The 25,553-nt window shown below is 38.2% G+C and overlaps 1 protein-coding gene across 4 annotated transcripts in view; it reads left to right on the forward strand.

Moving 5' to 3' along the window:
- Nucleotides 1-4,291: 4,291 nt before the first annotated feature.
- The window catches only part of LOC128744123 (myosin-11), a 210,344-nt gene continuing 189,082 nt past the window's right edge, over nt 4,292-25,553 (forward strand). For all 4 annotated transcript variants that reach the window (XR_008412358.1, XR_008412357.1, XR_008412360.1 and 1 more), the window contains exon 1: nt 4,292-4,548. Coding sequence is in view for 1 of the 4 variants with exons in the window: in XM_053840926.1 (XP_053696901.1) it covers nt 4,381-4,548 (168 nt within the window). In the remaining 3 variants the exon portion in view is untranslated. The remainder of the gene's footprint in view (nt 4,549-25,553) is intronic.

Raw genomic sequence — 25,553 nt, forward strand, 5'->3', positions numbered from 1 at the left:
GACTCAATACGACAATTGTCACTCGCCGTGACTCGCCACGGTGAGTCGAATTGAGTGCTGTCACCTAGGTGACAACGGTGTCACCTACGGGGTGAAGTGGCTGTCAAATTCATACATTTTCGATGTCCCACGCATAGGTACCAAAATGTTAATTTTGACAAGAACCAAAAAATTTGCTGGGAATTCCCCTTTACCGAGGACCATTTGAAAGTTGCTCTCTTCACTCCTACATGGGAAAGAGATAGCAACACACCATTCCCTTGGGTGTCACCTAGGTCACAGAGAACAGACATCCATTCAGGAACAAATTTTTCGGTAATTCTTGGATAAAATATTAAATTAAAATCGCCTAATATGCTAGCGTCACCACCACTATAGTTTCCCAACTAAATGATTCTTTTGATTTGCACACTGACAACCTTTGGCTCCTCTGGCGCTAGTATATATGGACAATAAGCGTTATGCTAGCGCCAGAAGCTAGCTGTTGTGAGTTTAGTGTAGAATTTTATGCGCCTTCAGCGACATCATCACTATAGTTTCCCAACTAATTTGACATAAGTTTTATCCAAGTGGGGACCTTTCGCTTGGATGTCTGTTCTCTATGCCTAGGTAACAACCCCGTGCTACCTAAATGACAAACCGTGTCATCTAGGTGACAAAGCGAGTCACCTAGGTGACAAAGCGAGTCACCTAGGTGACAAAACGAGTCACCTAGGTGACAAAACGAGTCACCTAGGTGACAAAGTGAGTCACCTAGGTGACAATTGTCACCTCATTCGCGATGACTCCAAATTAGTTACGTCACTCGCCTCGCAGAATAAGGGTGTTTAAAAGCTTACCAGAAATCAGACGAAAAATATCGCGGGCGGATAACAATGTTGCTCATGCTGCTTATTGAACAATTATGTCCGAGCGTTTCAAAACAATTCTTTTTTGTTTTACTACTTGTAGGAAAGCGATATAACGACATTTCTTTGAGACATCTTGATACCGTTTTGACGAAAAAATTTCCGCTTGCAATTTGGAATGTTGCACTTCATTGTATTCATGAAAATACATACTAGAAAGAATGTTCTAAGCATAAACATAAAAACTGTGAGAAAACAAATAGACAAATCTTGCGTATCCAACGATTTTTTTTAAAAACTAACTAATTTTCCATACAAAATGCTCGAAATCTCAGAACTAGTGTAGATGTGTTAGTGAAAAGTGTATATGACAGCACGCATTGTCATATACCTGGTAGGGTAATTTGCCAATGATCGCACAGCTAAGCCTCTGAGTTTTGAGTTTTAACGATATTTGCTAAACAAATAATTACAAATAGACAGAAACATAAAAATCTGACTCAGATACAAAATATGTTCACAATACATGACCATTTTCACGAAATAAATAGGCCTTTCGTGGAAAAATATGCGATTTTTTGACAACGGTTGAAAGCCCAATCACAGAGAACAGACATCCAAGCGAAAGGTCCCCACTTGGATAAAACTTATGTCAAATTAGTTGGGAAACTATAGTGATGATGTCGCTGAAGGCGCATAAAATTCTACACTAAACTCACAACAGCTAGCTTCTGGCGCTAGCATAACGCTTATTGTCTACAGACGGTAGATAATCTACAGACGCGCAAAGAGCGTGGCATAAAACACCAATCGAACCGTCAAATCGAGACACCAAATGAGCAAAGTAAACAAACTTGTGTTTTGTATAGGCAGGGAAGACTAAGTTTTGTAATCTACCTGAAATATTAAAACTTTAACTATTGATTTACTAACAACATATGGATTAGTTACACTCGATATATCATATAATGCTTTGAAAAATTCAATTGGCTTGTTCAATTTGCAAAATATGCGTCGTAATTCGCGAAGTTCCATGGAACATACCTCGCGATTCACGCAACTTACTGCTGATTATAGGGAGATTGATCCAATTCTGACTGGTTGCCAAAACTGTTTAAATAAAATAAACAAAAAAAGTGTTGCCGAATTGGTAATTTTTCTCTTTGCGCGTCTGTAGATTATCTACCGTCTGTATTATTGTCCATATATACTAGCGCCAGAGGAGCCAAAGGTTGTCATTGTGCAAATCAAAAGAATCATTTAGTTGGGAAACAATAGTGGTGGTGACGCTAGCATATTAGGCGATTTTAATTTAATATTTTATCCAAGAATTACCGAAAAATTTGTTCCTGAATGGATGTCTGTTCTCTGTGGCCCAATCGTTGAACAGTTCTGAAACCGTATTGTCCTATAGTTGAACACTTATTGTCCAATGGTTGGACATGCAATATACAGTGGACCCCCGTTCGTTTGAACGATTCCTCATGCAAACTAACGGGGTTACTTTTTAATTTGAACAACTGGTAACCCGAAATATGCTGAAACCTGTGTGAACTGGCCGCCCTGCTCTTTGTTATTGTTTTGGTGGTTTGTTTTAGTTGGCAGTTGCAAGTGCGAATATTGCATTTTCCGATCGGATTTCTCTCTTAATCGTTAGGAAAACGAAATGTGAAACCGATTAAACACGCTAGGTCAGTACAAACGAATCGGACAAATGATGTCATGTTGAGTATGACATTTGAACCATTTTTAATTTGCACGTCGTGCAAACCAACGGGGTTCAAATTAAAAAGTGTTCAGATTAAAAATGGTCAAACGAACGGGGGTCCACGGTATTGCACCAACCTCAAAGTTAATTTGATAGCTTACTATTAAGAATAAATACATTTTAAGATATATTCATTAAAAATAATCAGCAATTAGTTATCATGTTACTATTTATCAATATATTTCTTAAGGAATGTTATTTTCCCCTTTTAAACTTCAATGCTCTTCTCCTTCATTTCTGTTGCTTTCCGCAAATTTTTCTCTCTTTACGGTTCCCTCGAAGAATACTTTTTCCTATTCTTCTATTTCCTGCGGCCTAATGACAAGACCTGTTTTTTACAAGGGAAACTATGTTTGTTTCTCTCCTTGTTACTCGAAACAAATTTGTTAGCAAGATAATAATCTGAAAAACTGCGAGTATCCGTTTCGTTAAAGTTGAAAAAATGCACCATTCATCTTCGTTTCATCATCGAACCTTTATTTATAAAAGAAATAATATTATAAAATTTGTAATTTTTCAAAAGTAATGATAAAAATTATTTAGCTCTTAAAAATATCAAAAACTTGCTCGCCATTGTTGGCGAAAATTTAGAAAAAAAAATATTTTCGACGTTATATAAAAAAAATGTTTCAACCCAATATTATTCTATGTACAATATTCATAGAAGTATCTTACGTTTGCTGTCAGTACCATTAAGACCGGAACGATTCGGTGATTCAAACTTCTTAATTTTCTTCAAGTCTTTAGACTAAAATGATGATTTTTGTGATTACCCTAATTAAGGAGCAGGCACTTTTAGCACCAAATCAAATACTCGATAATACAATTTCTCAGATAAGGCACAAGTACAAATAGTTTAAACAAATCTGGAGTAGCTTTAGTTTGCAATAGGACTATTTGCCTCAAAATTGTTGTATTAAAACAAAAAAGTTAAAAGCATATGTGTGTATAAAATAAAAAATTAATATCATTACATAAATTTTCTTCGGAAAACTTTTGCGTACAAATGAAAACCATTTGTAAACAGTGCCATAGACATAAGAACTGTCAAATACACATGCATAATGAGCAGTAATGCGGGTTTTTCATGCTATTTCAGTTCTTGTACAAGCTTAGGACAATCGTTGCTTTTTTGTCCAATGATTAAACAGTCAAATTTTAATACTTTAAGAACTATAAGTAATTTTTTAATTTGCTTGAAAATGTTGACAAATAGTGCATAGATGTATATCATTAGCTGTGTACAGCATGATATGGTAATTTAATTATTTTAAACGTTAATTAGCGAGACATGTTTCTTATCTGAAATGCTAACAAAATTGAGGGTTATAGCCCATATTGTATATGACAATGTTTAACTTGAATTTTTGTTATTAAATCTTGCCTTATGTAACGCTATTATTACAAGAAATGATCCACAACTGATCAAAGTGAGTAATTCGTGCACTTTGATAGGGTTTGAGCGTATATGTATTCTAGAATTAGTGTTTTATTGGACGCTGTCCAATCATTGGAATCGTTCAATGATAGGCAAAATACCCTATATATCAATTTACTTTGATCGATTTTTCTGTAAAGCTCACATCGAATCGAAACATCGGAAAATCGATGCTGGAACATCGATATTTCGATTTATCGATGTGAGACATCGCTCATTATACTACGCCCGATCCAGATCCGATGAGAATTTTTCTCTGAACTGCAACTTCGTAGTCGCGAATTTAAATTTCAAATTTTATCCAAATGGACAATAAATAATCTTAAATGGATGCTGGAAATGCAGAAAATGTCAAAAGCATTGAAGCGCTTAAGGATGTAATAGACGAGCAAAATCATAAGTTATCGTTCTTGACAAAAGTTTTGGAACAAAAGGATGATGTTATTCACTTGCTAATCAAGGAAAAAGATATATTGGAAAATGAAAAAAAAAAGGTAACATTTATATTGTCAATTGCAAGGAAAATTGTACCATCCAAAGTGCGATATCGCTAATAAAAGTGCTATTTTGCATTAAATCGTTTCGGTTTCTTCGGCGCACTTATTGCTTGGAATATAACGACAAAGTGCGCCGAAGATACCGAAACGATTTAATGCAAAATAGCACTTTTAGGAGCGATATCGCACTTTGGATGGTACAATTTTCATTGCAATCAGCAATACATATAACGATTGCTGATTTGCGCCTATCCTAGTAATTTCTGGTTTGTGTACATCGGGAAAAATTTCGCTTAGAACACGCAAAACATATATAGCGTTTTTAGTTTTGCTTAGTTCCAACCTTAGATTACAGTATCCTCCCGCTAATCCGACGACACGATAGTCCGGATCTCGCTAATCCGGAAAATTCCGAATTAAAAAGCAGAGTACTCCCACAGAGAACAGACATCCATTCAGGAACAAATTTTTCGGTAATTCTTGGATAAAATATTAAATTAAAATCGCCTAATATGCTAGCGTCACCACCACTATAGTTTCCCAACTAAATGATTCTTTTGATTTGCACACTGACAACCTTTGGCTCCTCTGGCGCTAGTATATATGGACAATAAGCGTTATGCTAGCGCCAGAAGCTAGCTGTTGTGAGTTTAGTGTAGAATTTTATGCGCCTTCAGCGACATCATCACTATAGTTTCCCAACTAATTTGACATAAGTTTTATCCAAGTGGGGACCTTTCGCTTGGATGTCTGTTCTCTGTGGTAATCCTTTCAGTCGAACATTACCTTCATTGGAGGTCGACATTTGAGTCAAGATGCTACTCATTCCAACTAAATTGAAATGGTAAATGGTGCTCCTTATAACCACAGAGAACAAACATCCATTCAAGAACAAATTTTTCGGGAATTCTTGGATAAAATTTCAAATTAAAATCACCTAATATGCTAGCGTCACCACCACTATAGTTTCCCAACTAAGGCTGTGAACCATTTCGCGAAATTTTTAACTTTTTGGTTAAAATTTGACAGTTCGATGGTTTTCTGAAAATAACCCTGCTCGGGAGCATGGTTAGTTTTAACTACAGACGGTAGATAATCTACAGACGCGCAAAGAGAAAAATTACCAATTCGGCAACACTTTTTTTTTGTTTATATTATTTAAACAGTTTTGGCAACCAGTCAGAATTGGATCAATCTTCCTATAATCAGCAGTAAGTTGCGTGAATCACCTGGTATGTTCCATGGAACTTCGTGAATTACGACGCATATTTTGCAAAGTGAACAAGCCAATTGAATTTTTTAAAGCATTATATGATATATCGAAGGTAACTAATCCATGTTTTTAGTAAATCAATAGTTAAAGTTTTAACATCTCTGGTAGATTACAAAACTTAGTCTTCCCTGCTTATACGAAATACAAGTTTGTTTACTTTGCTCATTTGGTGTCTCGATTTGACGGTTCGATTGGTGTTTTATGCCACGCTCTTTGCGCGTCTGTAGATTATCTACCGTCTGTAGTTTTAACTACAGACGGTAGATAATCTACAGACGCGCAAAGAGAAAAATTACCAATTCGGCAACACTTTTTTTGTTTATTTTATTTAAACAGTTTTGGCAACCAGTCAGAATTGGATCAATCTCCCTATAATCAGCAGTAAGTTGCGTGAATCGCGAGGTATGTTCCATGGAACTTCGCGAATTACGACGCATATTTTGCAAATTGAACAAGCCAATTGAATTTTTCAAAGCATTATATGATATATCGAGTGTAACTAATCCATATGTTGTTAGTTGTTGTTGTTAAAGTTTTAATATTTCAGGTAGATTACAAAACTTAGTCTTCCCTGCCTATACGAAACACAAGTTTGTTTACTTTGCTCATTTGGTGTCTCGATTTGACGGTTCGATTGGTGTTTTATGCCACGCTCTTTGCGCGTCTGTAGATTATCTACCGTCTGTAGTTTTAACCAAGTTCTGAGAGCCAATGAGATATGCACAGGTGAGGAAGAGAGCTTCGACAAGATTCACTGATTTTTCGTTAGATTTTTTTACATCGGTATGGATGCTTATCGCATTATAAATTTGTTCAAACAACCTGGGTTGAAATGAGATGAATTTTATCTTTCAAATAAAAGCAAATGAACATCAAAAATTTTCTCCGATTTTAACTTGGACAGAAAAAACAATATTTTCATCCTCACCTTATATGCTCTCATTGAGCAAAAAAACTATCAATCCGTCAAATATGAAATGGTTCACATTCTGAACTGATTTTAACCACTCAATGAGAAATAACCATCGAACTGTCAAATTTTAACCAAAAAGTTAAAAATTTCGCGAAATGGTTCACAGCCTAAATGATTCTTTTGATTTGCACACTGACAACCTTTGGCTCTTCTGGCACTAGTATATATGAATTAAAAGCGTTATGCTAGCGCCAGAAACTAGCTGTTGTGAGTTTAGTGTAGAATTTTAAGCGCCTTCAGCGACATCATCACTATAGTTTCCCAACTAATTTGACATAAGTTTTATCCAAGTGGGGACCTTTCGCTTGGATGTCTGTTCTCTGTGTTATAACCACAGAGAACAGACATCCAAGCGAAAGGTCCCTACTTGGATAAAACTTATGTCAAATTAGTTGGGAAACTATAGTGATGGTGTCGCTAAAGGCGCATGAAATTCTACACTAAAATCACAACAGCTAACTTCTGGCGCTAGCATAACGCATATAGTCCTTATATACTAGCGCCAGAGGAGCCAAAGGTTGTCAGTGTGCAAATCAAATGAATCATTTAGTTGGGAAACTATAGTGGTGGTGTCGCTAGCATATTAGGTGATTTTAATTTAAAATTTTATCCAAGAATTCCCGAAAAATTTGTTCCTGAATGGATGTCTGTTCTCTGTGTTATAACTGCCTTCAGTTTTGCCAAGAGCTCTATTTATTCATCACTCTTATCAATAGATTAACGTTCTTGTGCTTATTTCGAAGCTAACCATGAATTGAAAAGTATTTTATAGTTTAATTGTGCATTGCTTAACATAACACAACTTAATTGCGTATTTACCGTGAACGTACCATATTCTGCGCAGTTAAGACATTTTTATGATTGTTCCGCTATTCTAAGTATTCTAGATTTATATTAACAACGTGGATAACAGGAACGTGTAGTGTTACGGTCTATAACAGCGTTTCCCAAATGGGGGTTCGCGAACCCCGGGGGTACGCCAAAAATTTAGTTCGCTGCAGAATAGTATAGGGAATTCCGCCAGGGGGTTCGCGAACCAAAATAGGTTGGGAACCGCTGGTCTATAATATCTGGTAAAAAATATGGGAATTATAAGTCGACCAACAATTGAGTATATTTTTCGTTTTGTAAAGTTATCCACGGTGCCTAATTCTGCGCACTTTCTTGCCCATGTTCCTAATTCTGCGCATGTTTTCTCCTAATTCTGCGCACCCAAAAAGTGAAAATAAATACTCCTGCCATGCTGTTTATGTCTTTATACGCTGCAAGCACACCAAAAAAATCCGGCATTAGCCATTTTCATAATTAAATCCATGATCCGACCTTCTTATGCTGTCCGGGTGGCAAAGGAATATTGTTATCATTTTGATTGCCTCATTTTAAATATTTTATTTTAGATAACGTGAAGAGTGAATTGATTCGGGTTTTCTGCATACTGAACATAACACTTTAAACTAATACTAAAAATTGTGTTTTCATATAGAAACCACTTCCCCACTCTTTGGCAGCCCCAAGGGTTGGCCATTTAAAAAAATCAGGGGAGTTGTGTACAGGACACGACCGCATATATAGGTGACGCAGGACTACGTAAGTTTATTTGTAGTGATAGTAGCATGTATTCATGCTTGTAGTCGTTCGATTCTTCATGTATACATGCTATATGCAACATATATACATACATGCTACATGCGTTGTATGTAACATTTACCAAAGTAGTAACATTGTATACGTTCAATTCTCAAAACTTTTCAGAGTTTTTTCTATGTGCATTTGGAAAGAATTTAACAAAATCAAGAACACAAACTATTGCTTTCCTGTTACCTTACTGAAATTAAAGATTGTTTTTATTACCCATGGTTCCCCACGTTGAAGGGGTTTTACCAATTCAATCCTATTTTATCAACAGCACATCTTTTCACTACATTTCTAATGAAACGGCAAGCATGCGTATTCATATTCATACAGAGTCGTATTATAACCGAACACTATAGCTGTAGCACATTTTTCCAACACAGATATCAAATTCGCCGAGGTTTAATCGTCTCGCAGTAAAGCATTTGCGATCTGTTGGGACAACGAACTTGTGTCATTTTTTCTGGCACACTTCCCTAACACAGACATCAAATTGGACTAGGTTTAATCGCGTTCGTAAGAAGTCTGTTGGCACAAGGGGGCTTTGCCACTCTTTCTGGCGTACTTCCCAAGCAAGGACATCAAAATGATTTAGGTTTAACTGCGGAGTTAAGAAATCTTGTTGAAATGAGGAAACTTGGTCGCTTGTTTTGGCTTACTTCCCAAGCACAGATATCAAATTGGTATAGGTTTAGACCATCGTAAAGAATCTTCCAACCAATGACGAATCGAGAATTCTGGTACAACATAGGTTCATTATTTTCAATTTTTCAATAGTTCAACATCAAGAATCCATACTTTTCTTCATTTGGGTCAATTCTTAGAAGATTTTCCGATCGATTGGTGTAAGAATATTGAAAATCGGTCGGAAAACCGCTGAGCTATTAGCGCTCAAAATCTTTCATTTTTCGTGACGCTCGCATTTTTCGATTTTTTGGAATGACACCCTATCTCAAAACTTGCCGTAAGACGTAGTCCTACGTCAAAAATAGAAGACATGGTTTCATGAATTAGCGCTCGTAGTTACGAACCCCGAGACACAGCACAGGATTCCAATCAATGCAAGTTAAAGATTCTACTTGAATTTTCATGCCTCTATACCCAGGTAACCGCTAAGGGGCCGTGCAATAATTACGTAAGGGCTTTTTCCTCATTTTTGAACCCCCCCTCCCCCCTATCCAGCTTTTTACGCGCTATAATGGCGGACGCTATAAATTGTGTTCGTAATATGCAAACAATCTTTTTGACAACTCTGCATCCATCAAAACTGAGCACTCTTCTCCTGTACAGCAGTGTTGCTCTTTCTTTCGTTTACGCAAAAGAAGGAGAGCAATAGTTTTGTTTACATTTCGCACATTTTTGCTCTCCTTCTTTGGCGTAAACGAAAGAAAGAGCACGGCAGTGTTGCAAGAGAAGAGTGCCAGATTTGATGTATGCAGAGTTGTCAAAAAGATTGTTCGCATATTACGAACACAATTTATAGCGGCCACCATTATAGCGCGTAAAAAGCTGGATATAAGATTTTGTAAGATTTTGGCCAATTCCCCCTCCCCCCATAAAAAAATCTTAGTAAGATTTTTTGAAACATCAAAACTCAAGTTTTATTTGAAAAGTTATACACTGAAAGAATATTGAAACAGTTAACAAAGTTTAAACAAGTTTATAAAAACCAAAGTTCAAAAAAATTAATAAAAAAAACAATATCCATTATCTTTTGTAAATCCCTTTATGGGCCACTCACGAACAGAACGTATTTTAGCATTGAGGTTGTCAATAAATGTTGGTGTATGCTCAAAAACTCACTAGCGTTCACTTAATTCGCATTGATCCACTCTAAATCGTCTAAACACGTGTCCTCGTCAAGTAGCGTACAAAGAACTTCTTTGCCTCTTCTAGATGATACGCGGCATGGTCTTATGTTGGAATTGGCACTCCGTTGCGTCTAATGTACAGATCTGTAATGATCACCCGCGGTTTCCTTTGAAGCAAAATACTGACCCCACTCTGGTCACATGCGGCATTCAAGATCTATTGGAACAGAAGAACAATACATCCCAAGAAACATTTTTGTTGTATAGTAGCTTAGCACTAGTTTCATTGGTATAGCATAAGGGATTTTGCGGCTGCCTTGCGGGATTGAGATAAGCAATTGCAACGAAATATGTTGGAATAATCCAGCTTTCCACGAGCGATAATGGCGGCTGATGGGTACAACTTTCTGAAGGGCGTAGTTAGGTTATGACATTCAATGCAGGAGCGGTTACTATGGAAGCCACTACGGTTGTTTGGTGATTGGTAATCATTGTTTAGTTTTCGCAGACCAGCCGAAAAGAAATTTAGTTGAAGAGAATCGAATTTTTGTACTTTCTTGGCTATCATTTTGTGAAATAGTCTTTGCATTGGGTCAATTTATATTGTCACAATGTATTCAGCAAAGAATAGTTACAAAACTGCGCTTCCGTATAACTAAATTCCTTTTCGGCTGGTCTGCGAAAACTAAACAATGTTTACATTTTTCCACTCAACCAGCAAACAACCGTAGTGGTTTCCATAGTAACCGCAGTAACCGCTCCTGCATTGAATGTCAAAACCGAGCTGTGCCCTTCAGAAAGTTGTACCCATCAGCCACCCTCATCGCACGTGGAAAGCTGGATAGCATAAACCGATGACATCAGATGGCTCAAGAACAAGTATCTCAACTGTTGTTTCCCTGAGTGGGCAAGGCTAAAATACTCAGCAGGTTGCTGTGCTTTTCCTTGCAGTATGAAGGATTTCGACACTTCAAAACTTATCTATTTGAAATTTTTAGTAACAAGTAATATGGGTTGCTATTGAAAATGTAAATTTTTCATAATTTTTTCGAGTGTGAAAATCTTACGTAAGAAATGATTAAACCCCCCTCCCCCTCAAATAAGATTTTGTAAGGTTTCGCGGAACACCCCCTCCCCCCATTATGCCTTACGTAATTAGTGCACGGCCCCTAAGCACTGCATTAAGCTTGAAAGCTGCTCTATATTTGCAAGTTACATGCTGCCAGATATAATTTAGCATTGTCAATGCATAGCAGCTTTAAAATGGCATTCTCAATGCAAAATTAAAATTCACTTCAAGCACTATGAAAAGCTGATTAGATGCTCTAAGCGAGCTTTATTGCCGTTACCGGCATCAAGAGATTTTGAACACTGCTCACACTTGCAGGAAATCTCCTTGCGAACGTACGTGCGATAACAGAAAAAAATGCTTCCCTCCCTTTTTGTCTTACGAAAAATCCTGCACCGCCGATAGAATAAACATCAACACAAATCTATATGGCATATGCAGACGGATAATATGCAAGAAATATTTTTATTGGTACATGTATGCCATCACATAAAAAGAAAATAAAAGGTAGGTAATTCGCCCAAAGCGCAACTTATGGAAGAAACCTGGGAAGAAATGTGAAAAATATAACATCTTTCCCTCCATTCCACCTTGATAAGCAAATCAAACATCCGAGTTAAGAATTTCGGTAATTTAAATAGAGCTATTGGCAGCTGACTCACAAGTACCATTTACAGATCAACTGGTAAAGGCGTTGCCCTACTCCTCCAAGCCTCGTAATCGACAGATTTGGCTGGCGGTTCAATTCTAACCGAAGAAGAAAAATAACAAAAAAGCAATCTTGAAGCGTCAACAAAGTATTAAGGATAACAGAGAGGGAAGATAAAAAAGGATGTATATATTTTTCGCATTTTTTATGTTTGACGTTTTACCGTTACGCAACAGGCGTTACGTTTTATGACATTTGTAAATCTCCAAGCACTAATGTAGCCGTATATTTCGCCAAAACCGGCTTTCTAGTAGCTTTTTATAGATATATTGAACTCGAGGGGATGCGCTGTGCTATCCCTTCCCAAGTAACCAGTGAGCACTTAAAGAAGCAGAAATCTAGCTTTTTATTAGCCTATGGTGCACACCATATCGTGCAGCATAGTTCAATATGCCTCTAAAAAGCTGCTAGAAAGCCGATTTTGGCGAAATATCCGGCTACATTAGTGCTTGAAGATTTACAAACGTCATAAAACGTAACGCCTTTTGCGTAACGGCAAAACGTCAAACATAAAAAAATGCGAAAAATATATTGTACATCCTTTTTTTTATCTTCCCTCTCTGTTATGCTTATATGGCGTACTTTGTTGACGTTTCAAGATTGCTTTTTTGTTATTTTCTTTTTCGGTTAAGCATAGTATTAGAGTGACTATATACAGAGTGGCGCCAAGTCATCCCAAATGTATGCAATGCGGTTTATCCTAGGTTTTTCTTTCTCTTTCCTGCATACGCGTTGGATAGGTTGTCTGCTCGATTGGAATGACACTGACAGATAATTATCATTCCAATTTTGACATTGTCGCCACTCTGTATATAGTCACTCTACATAGTATACAGTTCCAAGCGAAGTGAAAATCGAAGCAAGTGAAAAAGCGTGTCTTTTCGCTCGCGGGAAATAAAGACTGTGGATCTCTTCATAATTTCATGAGCTTTCGGTTTACAGTTCATGCGAAGTGAATTGGGTATTTTAGCGGTATATAAATTTTCACATATTATGGTAACATATGATGTCACTGTATCGTCACATGAAGACTTTTTCAAATTTGACGAGTGAATGTAATAAAAAAAACATTTTTTTAATTTAAAATTTTTTTTGGGATAAGACGATAGCTGAAAAGTAACCCACTTTTCTTCTCAGCTCACCTCAGACAACACAGAGAATAGATAAACTATGGTCATCGGATGATACAGGTTTCATACGGGAGCTGTCAAAAGCTCGGTCAAAATGAAAAGCTCTATCAGAAAGATAGAAGGGAGGGAGAGAACTTCTGACATCATTTCAATCAATCAGCTTGGTTGATATCTGTCAAACAGCAAATCATTCTATTTTTGATTTTTATTAATTTTTTCATTAAATATTGACCTACTGTTTTACCTGACGCACTGCGAATATGCGTGTTATTGAAATAAAACGTCATCATGTGTGTTATTCGTTTATCACGCATATGCAGCTAATATCGATAACAACCGATTTTTTATAAGTTGTGCTTTTGTTATTGCATTTAACTTGCAAAAAGTTGCATAAATAACAATTCACACACTTAATTTTGATTTTTGCTCTCGGTAAAATTTCATGCCGAATTCAACGGTAAAAATTATTTTTAACGATATCTCGTTAAAAAATAACATTTTACATCATCTCGGCAATTTGGTTTCACGTACTTCAGTAATTATTTTCGAAATGCCGATAATCGTTAATAAAATGTGACGAATATTCCGGTTTTCTTTATTTTACCGGAATCAGCAATAACAAATACCATTTCTCGGTAAAACAGCAACTTACTTTGCCATAAATCGGCAGATGCATGGAATATTTTTTTGTTGCGCCAGTTTTTTTGGCGGCAACATGACAGCGAGAAATGTCAAACGTTTTTCTCGTTCGTCACTTCGTCAGTCAGCGCATTTCAATATTTTTGTTTGGCATTTCGCTAGCGATTTCGTTTTCGTCGTGTGAAGGTGCGTAAGAGATTTGGAAGTATATTTATTAAGTTTTTTGTACTTATTATAATAGACTTTTTTCAGAATATTTGAAAACCAGCACCGTGTGAATCTGATCCATTTCCATTACCGTGCGAATCTGATCTTTCCTGTCTGCGGGAGGCCGCTCACAATATGGTTGTCTTAATACCGCCCGAAATTGTGATCAACTATAAGATTTCACACCCACCCTAATATATACCTGTTTCGGTACGCATTCGAATCGGGCGCAACGCAGCACGAACTGTACTCGACGGTGGCTCAACCGTTGATTAAAGCGCTGATCCGTATGAAGAATGGGCTGCTCTTCACTTATGGAGTAACAGGCAATGGGAAAACGTATACCATGACCGGGGATATTCAGTACCGCGGCATAATGCCGCGCTGTTTCGATACCCTGTTTCGTACCATCTCGGATAATCGGGCGAAAAAGTTCGTTTTCAAGCCGGTCCGGTTAAACGGGTTTGTCATCCTGTCGGAAACGGATGCCATGCAGCAGGCCGAGCTGCACTCGCGAATGAATCGAATGAAGCGAGAGGACACCGATCCGGAGCTGGCGTCGAAGACAGAAGACAGAAGTTTGCCAGATCTCGTTGAAAAACTGCCGAATGAGTCAGCATATTTTGCCGAAGTTCTCAGTATATTTTGACAATTCGATATCATTTGCGTTTACCGAGTGATCAGTAAACGTAACTTTTGCCGAGAAGGTTACCGAGAGCTCAGCTGTTGAATTCTCGGCATTTTTTTTGCCGATTTCGGCGAAAAAAATTAAGTGTGCAGTTTCACAATACAATTATTGCGTACTACTAGCACTTGCAATATAACGTTTAAGTACGTTATTTTTAGTGATCAAAATCAACGATATTTTCGATACAAGGGCGATATTTTTCGAAACCTTTCGAACCAACACGATACCGCGAATACAACGCTATGCGCAGTGAGTCAGGTAACACAGTAGTTGAAATAAAAAAAGAACTGTTAGATGCAGAAAACGACGAGCTATCAAATAAGGTGAAAAAATCCACTTTTTTGGGGAAATTATTGCGCTCTTCACACTCAATTGGACTGCACAGTTATAAAGTGCAACCTTCAAAACTGTGATGAAAAGTGTGCTACTGATAATATCGCTAGTAGTCTTATATCGATAATATCATCAAACTTTATCATCAGGGAAGAATATCGAAAATTGGAGGGTTTAAAGTGAAACCTTCTTCTTGGCTTGTTATTATTTTAACATTTTTGTTCTATTTCTTACGTATTTTTGATTATACTATCATATTATCGTTAGTAATTATTAACAATAAAAAACTTTATCAATAATCGTTATAGATTTTGATCGGCATTTCCCATCATTACAACTCTCCCATCTGAGCTGACATTTGATTTAGTAGTGGCGCCAATACCAGTTGTAGGAAAAGCAAATAGTATTTAATTTTCCATTTATTTTATATATGCTGCATATTTGTTCAAGTTATGAATTATGTGCGGAATTATGTATTTAGTAACTATTTTTATATTATTCTTAGCGTCGATAACAACTCTACGTAAGCATTAGAATTCAAATAGGAATCAACCAAGATTCATGGGGTTTTCAAACGAAATTTTGGCAACTTTTCTCACCTACAAAATGTGTGACTGAACAAGTGTGTTCAAAATCCAACTTTCAATGCAAAGGGCAATAAAATACCCAATTGAAGAATTTACAGTTCGAGCAAAGTGAAAATAAATTTAAAGCCAATGCGGTATTTACAAGTGGGGCAATGGTGCTGCAGTAATTAAGTGTAGCGCAAAACATTATTAATACGTTTATTAACAGAAAAAATGCTTCCCTCTCTTTTTATCTTACGCAAAATCCTGCACCGCCGATTGACTAAACAACACGAACTGTCACGTAGGGCATATGTATACTGATAATACCCGATAAAAAATCCCCCCTACTTTTCCCCCGATTTAGTAGGTTCGCGTCGGCTGAATCGCCCGATTTTGGACCCGACGAATCGGCCGATTGTTGCAACGACGCTTATGGGAGTTTAACAGGGCGATCTACCGATTCGTCGGTATGTTTAATCGATCGACAAAAACCGACTAAATTGGCTGTTTAGTCGGGTGATGAAATAAAGGTGTCTGATGGAACCAAACGAAATAGGTTGATTAATCGGGAGATAAAATTTGTCAATGTACCGACGAAATAGGTGGATTAATTGGTGTATGTAGTTAACTTGCCTACCAAAGCCGATCAAATCGGTGGAGGAATCAGATGACGAAATACGTAAATCATACGAAATAGGTGGATTAATCGATGGAGAAAATTTTGTAACCTACGGAACCATACGAAATAGGTCGATTATTCGGGACATAAAATTTATCAATATAGACAAAATAGGTGGATCAATTTGAGCATTATATTGAAGTCTATAGAACCAAACCTAATTCTAATAAAAATGCTCCTAATAATGCCCTGAAAGTGGCCCTCTTCAACAACTCCTCCTGCCTCAGGAACAGAGATGCCCACTGTGCGGTATCGCTCGACCAGTTTAAAAGCGACTTTCGAGTTCTGAGGATTGGCGACCAGCGGCCCAAGACCGAGTTGAACGAAGAAGACTGCTTGAAATAGCACGAGCGACGTCGGCGCGATGACAACCTGTAACGATCAGAAGGTAATTAATTGGAATCGAAAAAAGCTGTTCATTGAAGAAATTTCTCTCTTCTGCGGAACATACACGAACACTTATATTGACTCCTATAGTTTAATTTCACTAACCTGCTCATCCTTCATGAACCCAATCGATCAATTTCCTCCGCAGAACCAATCCGCTCCCATCGTGACAAAGGAGATGAACTTGTCGCAGGACCTTTTCGATTCCATGCCTCATTGACGGCGACGCAGATTCGGACGGAGTTCCTTTAAGGAAGATATAAACCGAGTCAAGAGCAGCTTGTTACTGGACCTAACCTCTATCTGTTGTGTGGCTCCACAATCCGATAGGAAAAAATAGTCGCACGATAATTTTCAGTGCGAAATTCCAACTAAAATAGCGATAATAAGTTACAAATTCAATGCAGCTGTCTTTTTATGTAAAGGATACTTACCTAGCTATTCAAATAAAGAACAAGTGAATTAGAAGTAAACTGGCCTTGTTCAAAAATCAATCAGACTTAGCTGTCAAAACATCATTCTGTACAGAGTAAACCGATCATCATCTGATTTAATCGTTACCCGACGGTAACAGATTAAATATACCAATGCGTCGGGTGACGGAGACAACCACCCAACGCGATCCGACGAAGTCGGTTGATTAATAGCACAGACAAACAGACATAACACTCGTTTTCCATTCTTCGTACCGATTAAACCTTCATTTCAAATTTGGGCTTAGTTGGGAATGTCTCCGTTTTGGTCAAAGCGGCGCTTTTTGACGAAAGAAGGGGAATTCCCCATAAAAAATACTTACTACTTCGAGGGATACCCATGTTGCTATTTGATATTTGGGAATGTCGATCATAAATGGTGCTAATGTTCAGACTAAGTGTAAGGTACGATAATTTTTGTCGATTTTTCTTCCAAGAGTTATGTCTGTTTGTCTGTGTTAATAGGTTGATTTCTTCGGCATCCTATTTCGTCGATAGATGCGTAAAACAGCATCTGTCAAAATTTTCTATTGGGTATGCAAGAAATATTTCTATACATGTATACCATCACATAAAAAGAAAATAAAAGGTAGGTAATTCTCCCAAAGTGCAACTTATGGAAGAAATGTGAAAAATAAAATCTTTCCCTCCATTCCGCCTTGATAAGCAAATCAAACATTCGAGTTAGGAATTTCGGTAATTTAAGTAGAGCTATTGGCAGCTGACTCGCAACTACCGTTAACAGATCAACTGGTAAAGGCGTTGCCCTACTCTTCCACTTCAAGCCACGTAATCGACAGATTGGCTGGCGGTTCAATTCTAATAACCGAAAAAGAAAATAACAAAAAAGCAATCTTGAAACGTCAACAAAGTACGCTATATAAGCATAACAGAGAGGGAAGATAAAGAAAGGATGTACAATATTATTTTTCGTATTTTTTTATGTTTGACGTTTTACCGTTACGCAACAGGCGTTACGTTTTATGACATTTGTAAATCTCCAAGCACTAATGTAGTCGGATATTTCGCCAAAACCGGCTTTCTAGCAGCTTTTTATAGGCATATTGAACTATGCTGCACGATATGGTGTGCACCATAGGCTAATAAAAAGCTAGATTTCTGCTTCTTTAAGTGCTCACTGGTTACTTGGGCGGGAGCATTAACGTTATGCAGAATTTGCGTTTATGCGAATTGGCAACCTTCGGGACTGGTTCAGCTGGTTACGTAACACGCAGAAAGCCTGTGATCCGCAGTGATCCCACGACTGTTGGCCTGGCTTCTCATCTGTCATTTTCTGGCATTCGACATCAAACAAGCTGTTACACTGTCTTCCACACGTTGTGCCTATCACTTCCCTCGTAGTTGTTGGCGCCATGGAGGATCCTCCACAGCCCACTTACATCTTATTCCCTTTCTTCCTGCTGTTCTGCGGTTCGTTGATCAAGCTTTCTGGTGTACTCCACTGCAACGTCATATGCCGTAAACCGCTGAATGTTGAAATGCAACATCCTCTCAGTGCGAGCCTTCGCCGATTTCGATAACCTTGCGCGGATCTTACGACGAAATAGTGGTCAAAGTCGATAATAAAATACCGTACATTGATGACTTCCAAAAAGTATCGACCGTTAAGAATCGGTCTGGGAGCTAGAGTTTTGAATTTTCAAGTCGTACGCACCCCACAAATCCTTTCGAGCCTGTTGTCGAATTCGTCGCTAGCAAAGCAATGCAAAGTCTTGGGCTTAAACCGTCAATAGACATTACCCTTCTTTATCGACAGACTTCGCAGCCGGTTATTAGAGTTCAGCAAAATTACGGGGTCAGTGCAACGATCCTACTGACTCTATCTAGCAAAAACTGCCTAGCCAAGATTCGAACACGACTGGCTTGTTAGATCAGCATCGTACTTCGAAGCTAACTGGGCAGTTCAATTCGTTCCTAGTATCATCGGGCTTATGATTTGTTGGTGAGTATACGTAAGCTGTAGTTGAAGAATTTGCCATATACGGACATCGGATCGAACGGCCGGCCACCGAACTTCCTTCGAGTCAATGTTGCTCTCAAGCCTTGATAGTTGCAATCCGAAATTTTGACACCCAGCTTTAGTCTTAACTTCGCATACTGTCCGCCATTGAAGGTTAAAATATTTGCCATGTGAACATTTTCTATCAATATATCTAGCTAAACTTTTGCCTTACCTCGAGGCCAGCAAAACGTACAGTTTTGTACCAAAAATCTGTAGGCAGGCTTGGCATACACTTTTCGCTTCGATTTTGCTCTTTTAATTACTGTATCTCAGCCAAGCAAAATTTGAAAATGATGTATGGGGCGTTTGTAGAATTTGTTATTATCTACAATATTGCTGAAGTAAGCATTACTGTGCATTTTGTATTTATGGCGCTATAAGGCTGCTACCCTCTTGGTAGCAAAAAGAGCGCTCTTTTCGCTACCAGCGGCATTGCTGCCCTACAGCGTCGTAAATACTAGATAAAACTTCACTTTCTTCAGCAATATTATAGATAATTACTAGCTCTACAAATGCCCCATACACCACTTTTTCAAATTCTGCTTGGCTGAGGAGCAGTAATCAAAAGAGCAAAGCCAAAACGAAAAGTGTATGCCAAGCCTGTCTGTAGGGAATCATCTTCTTAACCCCATACTTTTTGCAGCAGAGATAACAAGCTGAAACTTCCAGGAAAGTTTTGTTTTAGTTCAATTAAAAACCCGCAGACATGTGTCCACCTTCCGGCAAAGTTACTAGTTTGAGCTGACTGAAAGTTAGCAAGATTTGTTTTTTTTTGTCTTGACCTTGAAATGCGGTCGTACATATATATTAATATTTTTTTGAAACGATGGTTCTACAATTGATGAAGGGACGGTAGGGGAAAGAAATTAAAATTTTTTGGTGAAGGAGGGGAAGAGCGGAAAGAAAGGGGGGGGGGGGTATTGGTAGCTCTGCTTGACAAGTAGTCATTTTGACTCCTACCTTTTGTCCAATGCTGGAAGGTGCATGAGTCGAACCAAGCTGTAATCTGAGATTATTACCGAATTCGAACCATGCACCTTCCAGCATTGGACAAAAGGTAGGAGTCAAAATGACTACTTGTCAAGCATAGCTACCAATACCCCCCCCTTCCTGTCCGCTCTTCCCCTCCTTCACCAAAAAATTTTCATTTCTTTCCCCTACCGTCCCTTCATCAATTGTAGAACCATCGTTTCAAAAAAATATTAAGATTTGTTATGTTTACACGGTTGTAATTTTGTTGTATGTAACATCTAAGCTTTGTGCAAAAACAGATCGATTAGATTATTTCTCAATCTTTGTTTCTTTGGATTCAAGTTGATACCTCAAACGTAATTGTCCCTATAGAATCGATAGAAGAGTGCGTTGCGTTTTCGAAACGCTGGTAAGAAATAGGTTAAGAATCTTTGATATATGTTCTTAAAACACGAAGAAATCTTGCTTTAGCAGGTCGCATAAGCCATGCTAAAGGGTTAAAAGCTTAAGCCAGAAATCAACCAAATAAGCTTTATACTCAAGGGTAAGTCGCTTAGAACATTGTTGCAGGCTCAATTTAAGGAACAGCTTACCTCATTGATTACAATTGCAGTACATTCATTTCACAGTTTATGGCACACTGTAGCCCACCTTTTTGACATTTAAATTTGGAAATGTTAAAAATTGGCAGCCCTGCCAATATTTGTTATTGTCAAAACGATCAAAACAGTCTGGCTGGGCGCAGGCGAGTTTGGCAGGTTTCACACGATCAGCACCTCAGCGGCACAGTAAGGCACAGACTGAACAAAATTTCTATGAATAAAGTGAACGGAATGTTCTCAGCGACTTACCCTTTGTTATACTCGAGTTTTGAGGGTCATTCATCAACATTTGATGCATCAGGGAAAGTAAGGGAATTTTATTTTTGGATTTGAGTCGACGCCCTGACGACATTTCAAACCCCCACTGACATTAGTTTGACTGCCGGATTATCGAGTCTAAATTCGTTAATTCGGCCCTGAATTTGTCGGATTAGCGGGGGTGGTACTGTGTTGTTATATTAATATACAGCACTCGTTCGCTAATTGCACAAATGAGGCGATGCGATTAGCGTATTTCGTTTTTTAATTGCACGATGGTTGCCAATATTTATTGTAAAACGTGATGCGTTATTACTGTAAAGAACTCTTCACATGCATTCACACGTACGCTAAATTTTGGTAAAAACATTTAAATTTTTACAAACGAACTAAAAGCACAGACAAACAGACATAACTCTTGGAAGAAAAAACAACAAAAATTATCGTACCTCACATTTAGCCTGAACACTAGCACCATCTATGATCGACATTCCCAAATATCAAATAGCAACATGGGTATCCCTCGAAGTAGTAAGAATTTTTTATGGGGAATTCCCCTTCTTTCGTCAAAAAGCGCCACTTTGACCAAACCGAGACATTCCCAACTAAGCCCAAATTTGAAATGACGGTTTAATCGGTACGATGAATGGAAAACGAGTGTTATGTCTGTTTGTCTGTGCTAAAAGCTTCAGGAAAATGTGTTCAATTAGTCAAAGTTTAGCCAAATTTGCATGAATTTGTTTATAATGTATCTATGTAATGCAGAGATGTAGAGTTTGCATTCGGCAACGCTGCATTTTTGTTTATAGCAACCACCTGGGAAACCACGTGTAGTTTGACAGCTCAAGTAACCAGTGAGCACTCAAAGAAGCAGAAATCTAGCTTTTTATTAGCCTATGGTGCACACCATATCGTGCAGCATAGTTCAATATGCCTATAAAAAGCTGCTAGAAAGCCGGTTTTGGCGAAATATCCGGCTACATTAGTGCTTGGAGCTTTACAAAAGTCATAAAACGTAACGCCTGTTGCGTAACGGTAAAACGTCAAACATAAAAAAATGCGAAAAATATATTGTATAGAGTGACTATATACCACCCCTAGAGTGACTATATACAGAGTGGCGCCAAGTCATCCCAAATGTATGCAATGCGGGTTTTCCAAGGTTTTTCTTTCTCTTTCCTGCATACGCGTTGGATAAGTCGTCTGCTCGATTGGAATGACACTGACAGATAATTATCATTCCAATTTTGACATTGTCGCCACTCTGTATATAGTCACTCTAACCACCCCATCGGCAGGCAACCATGTTTTCGCTGCCAACATCTCGTGTGTGCGAAAATGATATAGCATGTCAGCACTGCGTTTCACTCAACTCCCAGCAGTCTGATTTGGGCCCGCTGTCAAATTTTGAGCCCACGACATGTTGTCGCTGACGTTTACTGCAGCTCGTTATAGAGATGTCGATGGGGTGCTATATACAGAGTGGCGACAATGTCAAAATTGGAATGATAATTATCTGTCAGTGTCATTCCAATCGAGCAGACGGCCTATCCAACGCGTATGCAGGAAAGAGAAAGAAAAACCTTGGAAAAACCGCATTGCATACATTTGGGATGACTTGTCGCCACTCTGTATATAGTCACTCTAATATTGTACATCCTTTTTATCTTCCCTCTCTGTTATGCTTATATGGCGTACTTTGTTGACGTTTCAAGATTGCTTTTTGTTATTTTCTTTTTCGGTTAGAATTGAACCGCCAGCCAATCTGTCGATAGGAATAGGAATAGAGGAGTAGGGCAACGCCTTTACCAGTTGATCTGTAAACGGTAGTTGCGAGTCAGCTGCCAATAGCTCTACTTAAATTACCGAAATTCTGAACTCGGATGTTTGATTAGCTTATCAAGGCGGAATGGAGGGAAAGATTTTGTTTTTCACATATCTTCCATAAGTTGCGCTTTGGGAGAATTACCTACCATACATGTATAGAAATATTTCTTGCATATTATCCATATGCATATGCCATACAGGGATGCCACATATAATTCTGTGAATTTTGTTGGAAAAATCTGACAATCTGTACGGCGAGGAAAAATATCTGTGCAAAAATCTGTCCAATGCAAAACAATGAGAGTGAAAGAGATAGAGAGTCATTTTGCTAACTATTTCCGTCTCTTTCACTCTCATGTAAAAGCTCAGAAATCTGTTAAATCTGTGTAATTTGGCGAAAATCTGTATTCTATGCATACAGATTCTGTACAGGCGATTTCTTTCAAATATCTGTTAAACACAGAATAATCTGTGCATGTGGCAACCCTGATGCCATATAGACACAGAGAACAGACTACCAGGTAATTGTCAAAAAGTGTGTAAAAGGTTTTTATGTAATCTACGAGTAATCCTTCAATAGAGCACCCCTCGAGCAGTAAGTGGCAAACTAAATCTTGATGTCGCTGCCATCGCTGCTATGTAACTCCAGCACAAAGAAATATTGATAAAGGTACAAGGATGTTTTTTGATGCGTTTGGCAAACTATTTCTGGAGGGCGCTACCGACAGATTTTACACACAAAAAATCGATTACTTCCTTCGAGTCTGTTAATCTGTTCTCTGTGCTATAGATTCGTGTTGATGTTTATTCAATCGGCGGTGCAGGATTTTGCGTAAGACAAAAAGAGAGGGAAGCATTTTTCTGTTATCACGCGTACGTTCGCAAGATTTCCTGCAAGGGTGAGCAGTGTTCAAAATCTCTTTTGATGCCGGTAACGGCAATAAAGCTTGCTTAGAGCATCTAATCAGCTTTTCATAGTGCTTCAAGTAAATCTAGACAGAATTAACAAAAGGGCGAATGTCGCAAATGTAAACAAAACGAGTGAGAGTTATTTTTTGCTGGACCAGCATAGGAAAATCAACTCTCACTCGGTTTGTTTACGCTTGCGACATTCGCCCTTTTGTTAATTCTATCTTCAAATATTAATTCAGCATTGAGAATGCCATTTTAAAGCTGCTATGCTTTGAGAATGCTGAATTATATCTGGCAGCATGTAACTTGCAAATTTAGACCAGCTTTCAAGCTTAATTCAGTGCTTAGCGGTTACCTGGGAGATAACTGCTTTTTAATTGCACAACCGTGTAGTTAGCGGACGTGCAATTAAAAGATGGTGCGATTAGAGGACGTGCAATTAGCGCACGAGTGCTGTACTATTAATAATCTATGTTCCAACTTATAGGCACAGACAAACAGACATAACTCTTGGAAGAAAAAACAACAAAAATTATCGTACCTCACATTTAGCCTGAACACTAGCACCATCTATGATCGACATTCCCAAATATCAAATGGCAATATGGGTGTCGCTCGAAGTAGCAAGTATTTTTTATGGGGAATTCCCCTTCTTTCGTCAAAAAGCGCCACTTTGACCAACACGGAGACATTCCCAACTAAGCCCAAATTTGAAATGACGGTTTTATCGGTACGATGAATGGAAAACGAGTGTTATGTATGTTTGTCTGTGCTATAGGCACAGAGAACAGACTACCAGGTAATTGACAAAAAGTGTGTAAAAGGTTTTTATGTAATCTACGAGTAATCCTTCAATAGAGCACCCCTCGAGCAGTAAGTGGCAAACTAAATCTTGATGTCGCTGCCATCGCTGCTATGTAACTCCAGCTCCAGCACAAAGAAATATTGATAAAGGTACAAGCACAGAGAACAGATTAACAGGCTCGAAGGAAACAATAGATTTTTTGTGTGTAAAATCTGTCGGTGGCGCCCTCCAGAAATAGTTTGCCAAACGCATCAAAAATATCCACGTACCTTTATCAATATTTCTTTGTGCTGGAGTTACATAGCAGCGATGGCAGCGACATCAAGATTTAGTTTGCCACTTACTGCTCGAGGGGTGCTCTATTGAAGGATTACTCGCAGATTACATAAAAACCTTTTACACACTTTTTGACGATTACCTGGTAGTCTGTTCTCTGTGGTACAAGGATGTTTTTTGATGCGTTTGGCAAAATATTTCTGGAGGGCGCTCCCGACAGATTTTACACACAAAAAATCGATTACTTCCTTCGAGTCTGTTAATCTGTTCTCTGTGCTATAGGTTCGCCCTAGTTCCAATCGAACGGTTGTCAAAACGTTTGTTTTTTCACTCAGATTGAACTTAGTTTTACTCTGGGTTGAACTTTTTAGACGTCGGGTTCGCCCTGGTTTTTTCACAGTTTCAACCCCGCTGTAAGCAATACATGGACAACCCAAAAATGTTTGTTTATTCAGGCTGTGACCCATTTCACGAAATTTTTAACTTGAAGATAGAATTAACAAAAGGGCGAATGTCGCAAGTGTAAAGAAACCGAGTGAGGGTTGATTTTCCTATACTAGTCCAGCAAAAAATAACTCTCACTCGTTTTGTTTACTTTTGCGACATTCGCCCTTTTGTTAATTCTGGTCTGGAAGTACTGTCACTGCAAAACTGGCTGTCTTCAATGATCCACTGCTCTGGTCTGGATTGCTAATAAATTTATCCGAAAATTTAACAATTCAGGTAAAAAGTACAAATCCGGCTTCATATGTCGG

Source organism: Sabethes cyaneus, chromosome 1 (assembly GCF_943734655.1).
Source record: "Sabethes cyaneus chromosome 1, idSabCyanKW18_F2, whole genome shotgun sequence".
NCBI classification, from domain to species: Eukaryota; Metazoa; Arthropoda; class Insecta; order Diptera; family Culicidae; genus Sabethes; species Sabethes cyaneus.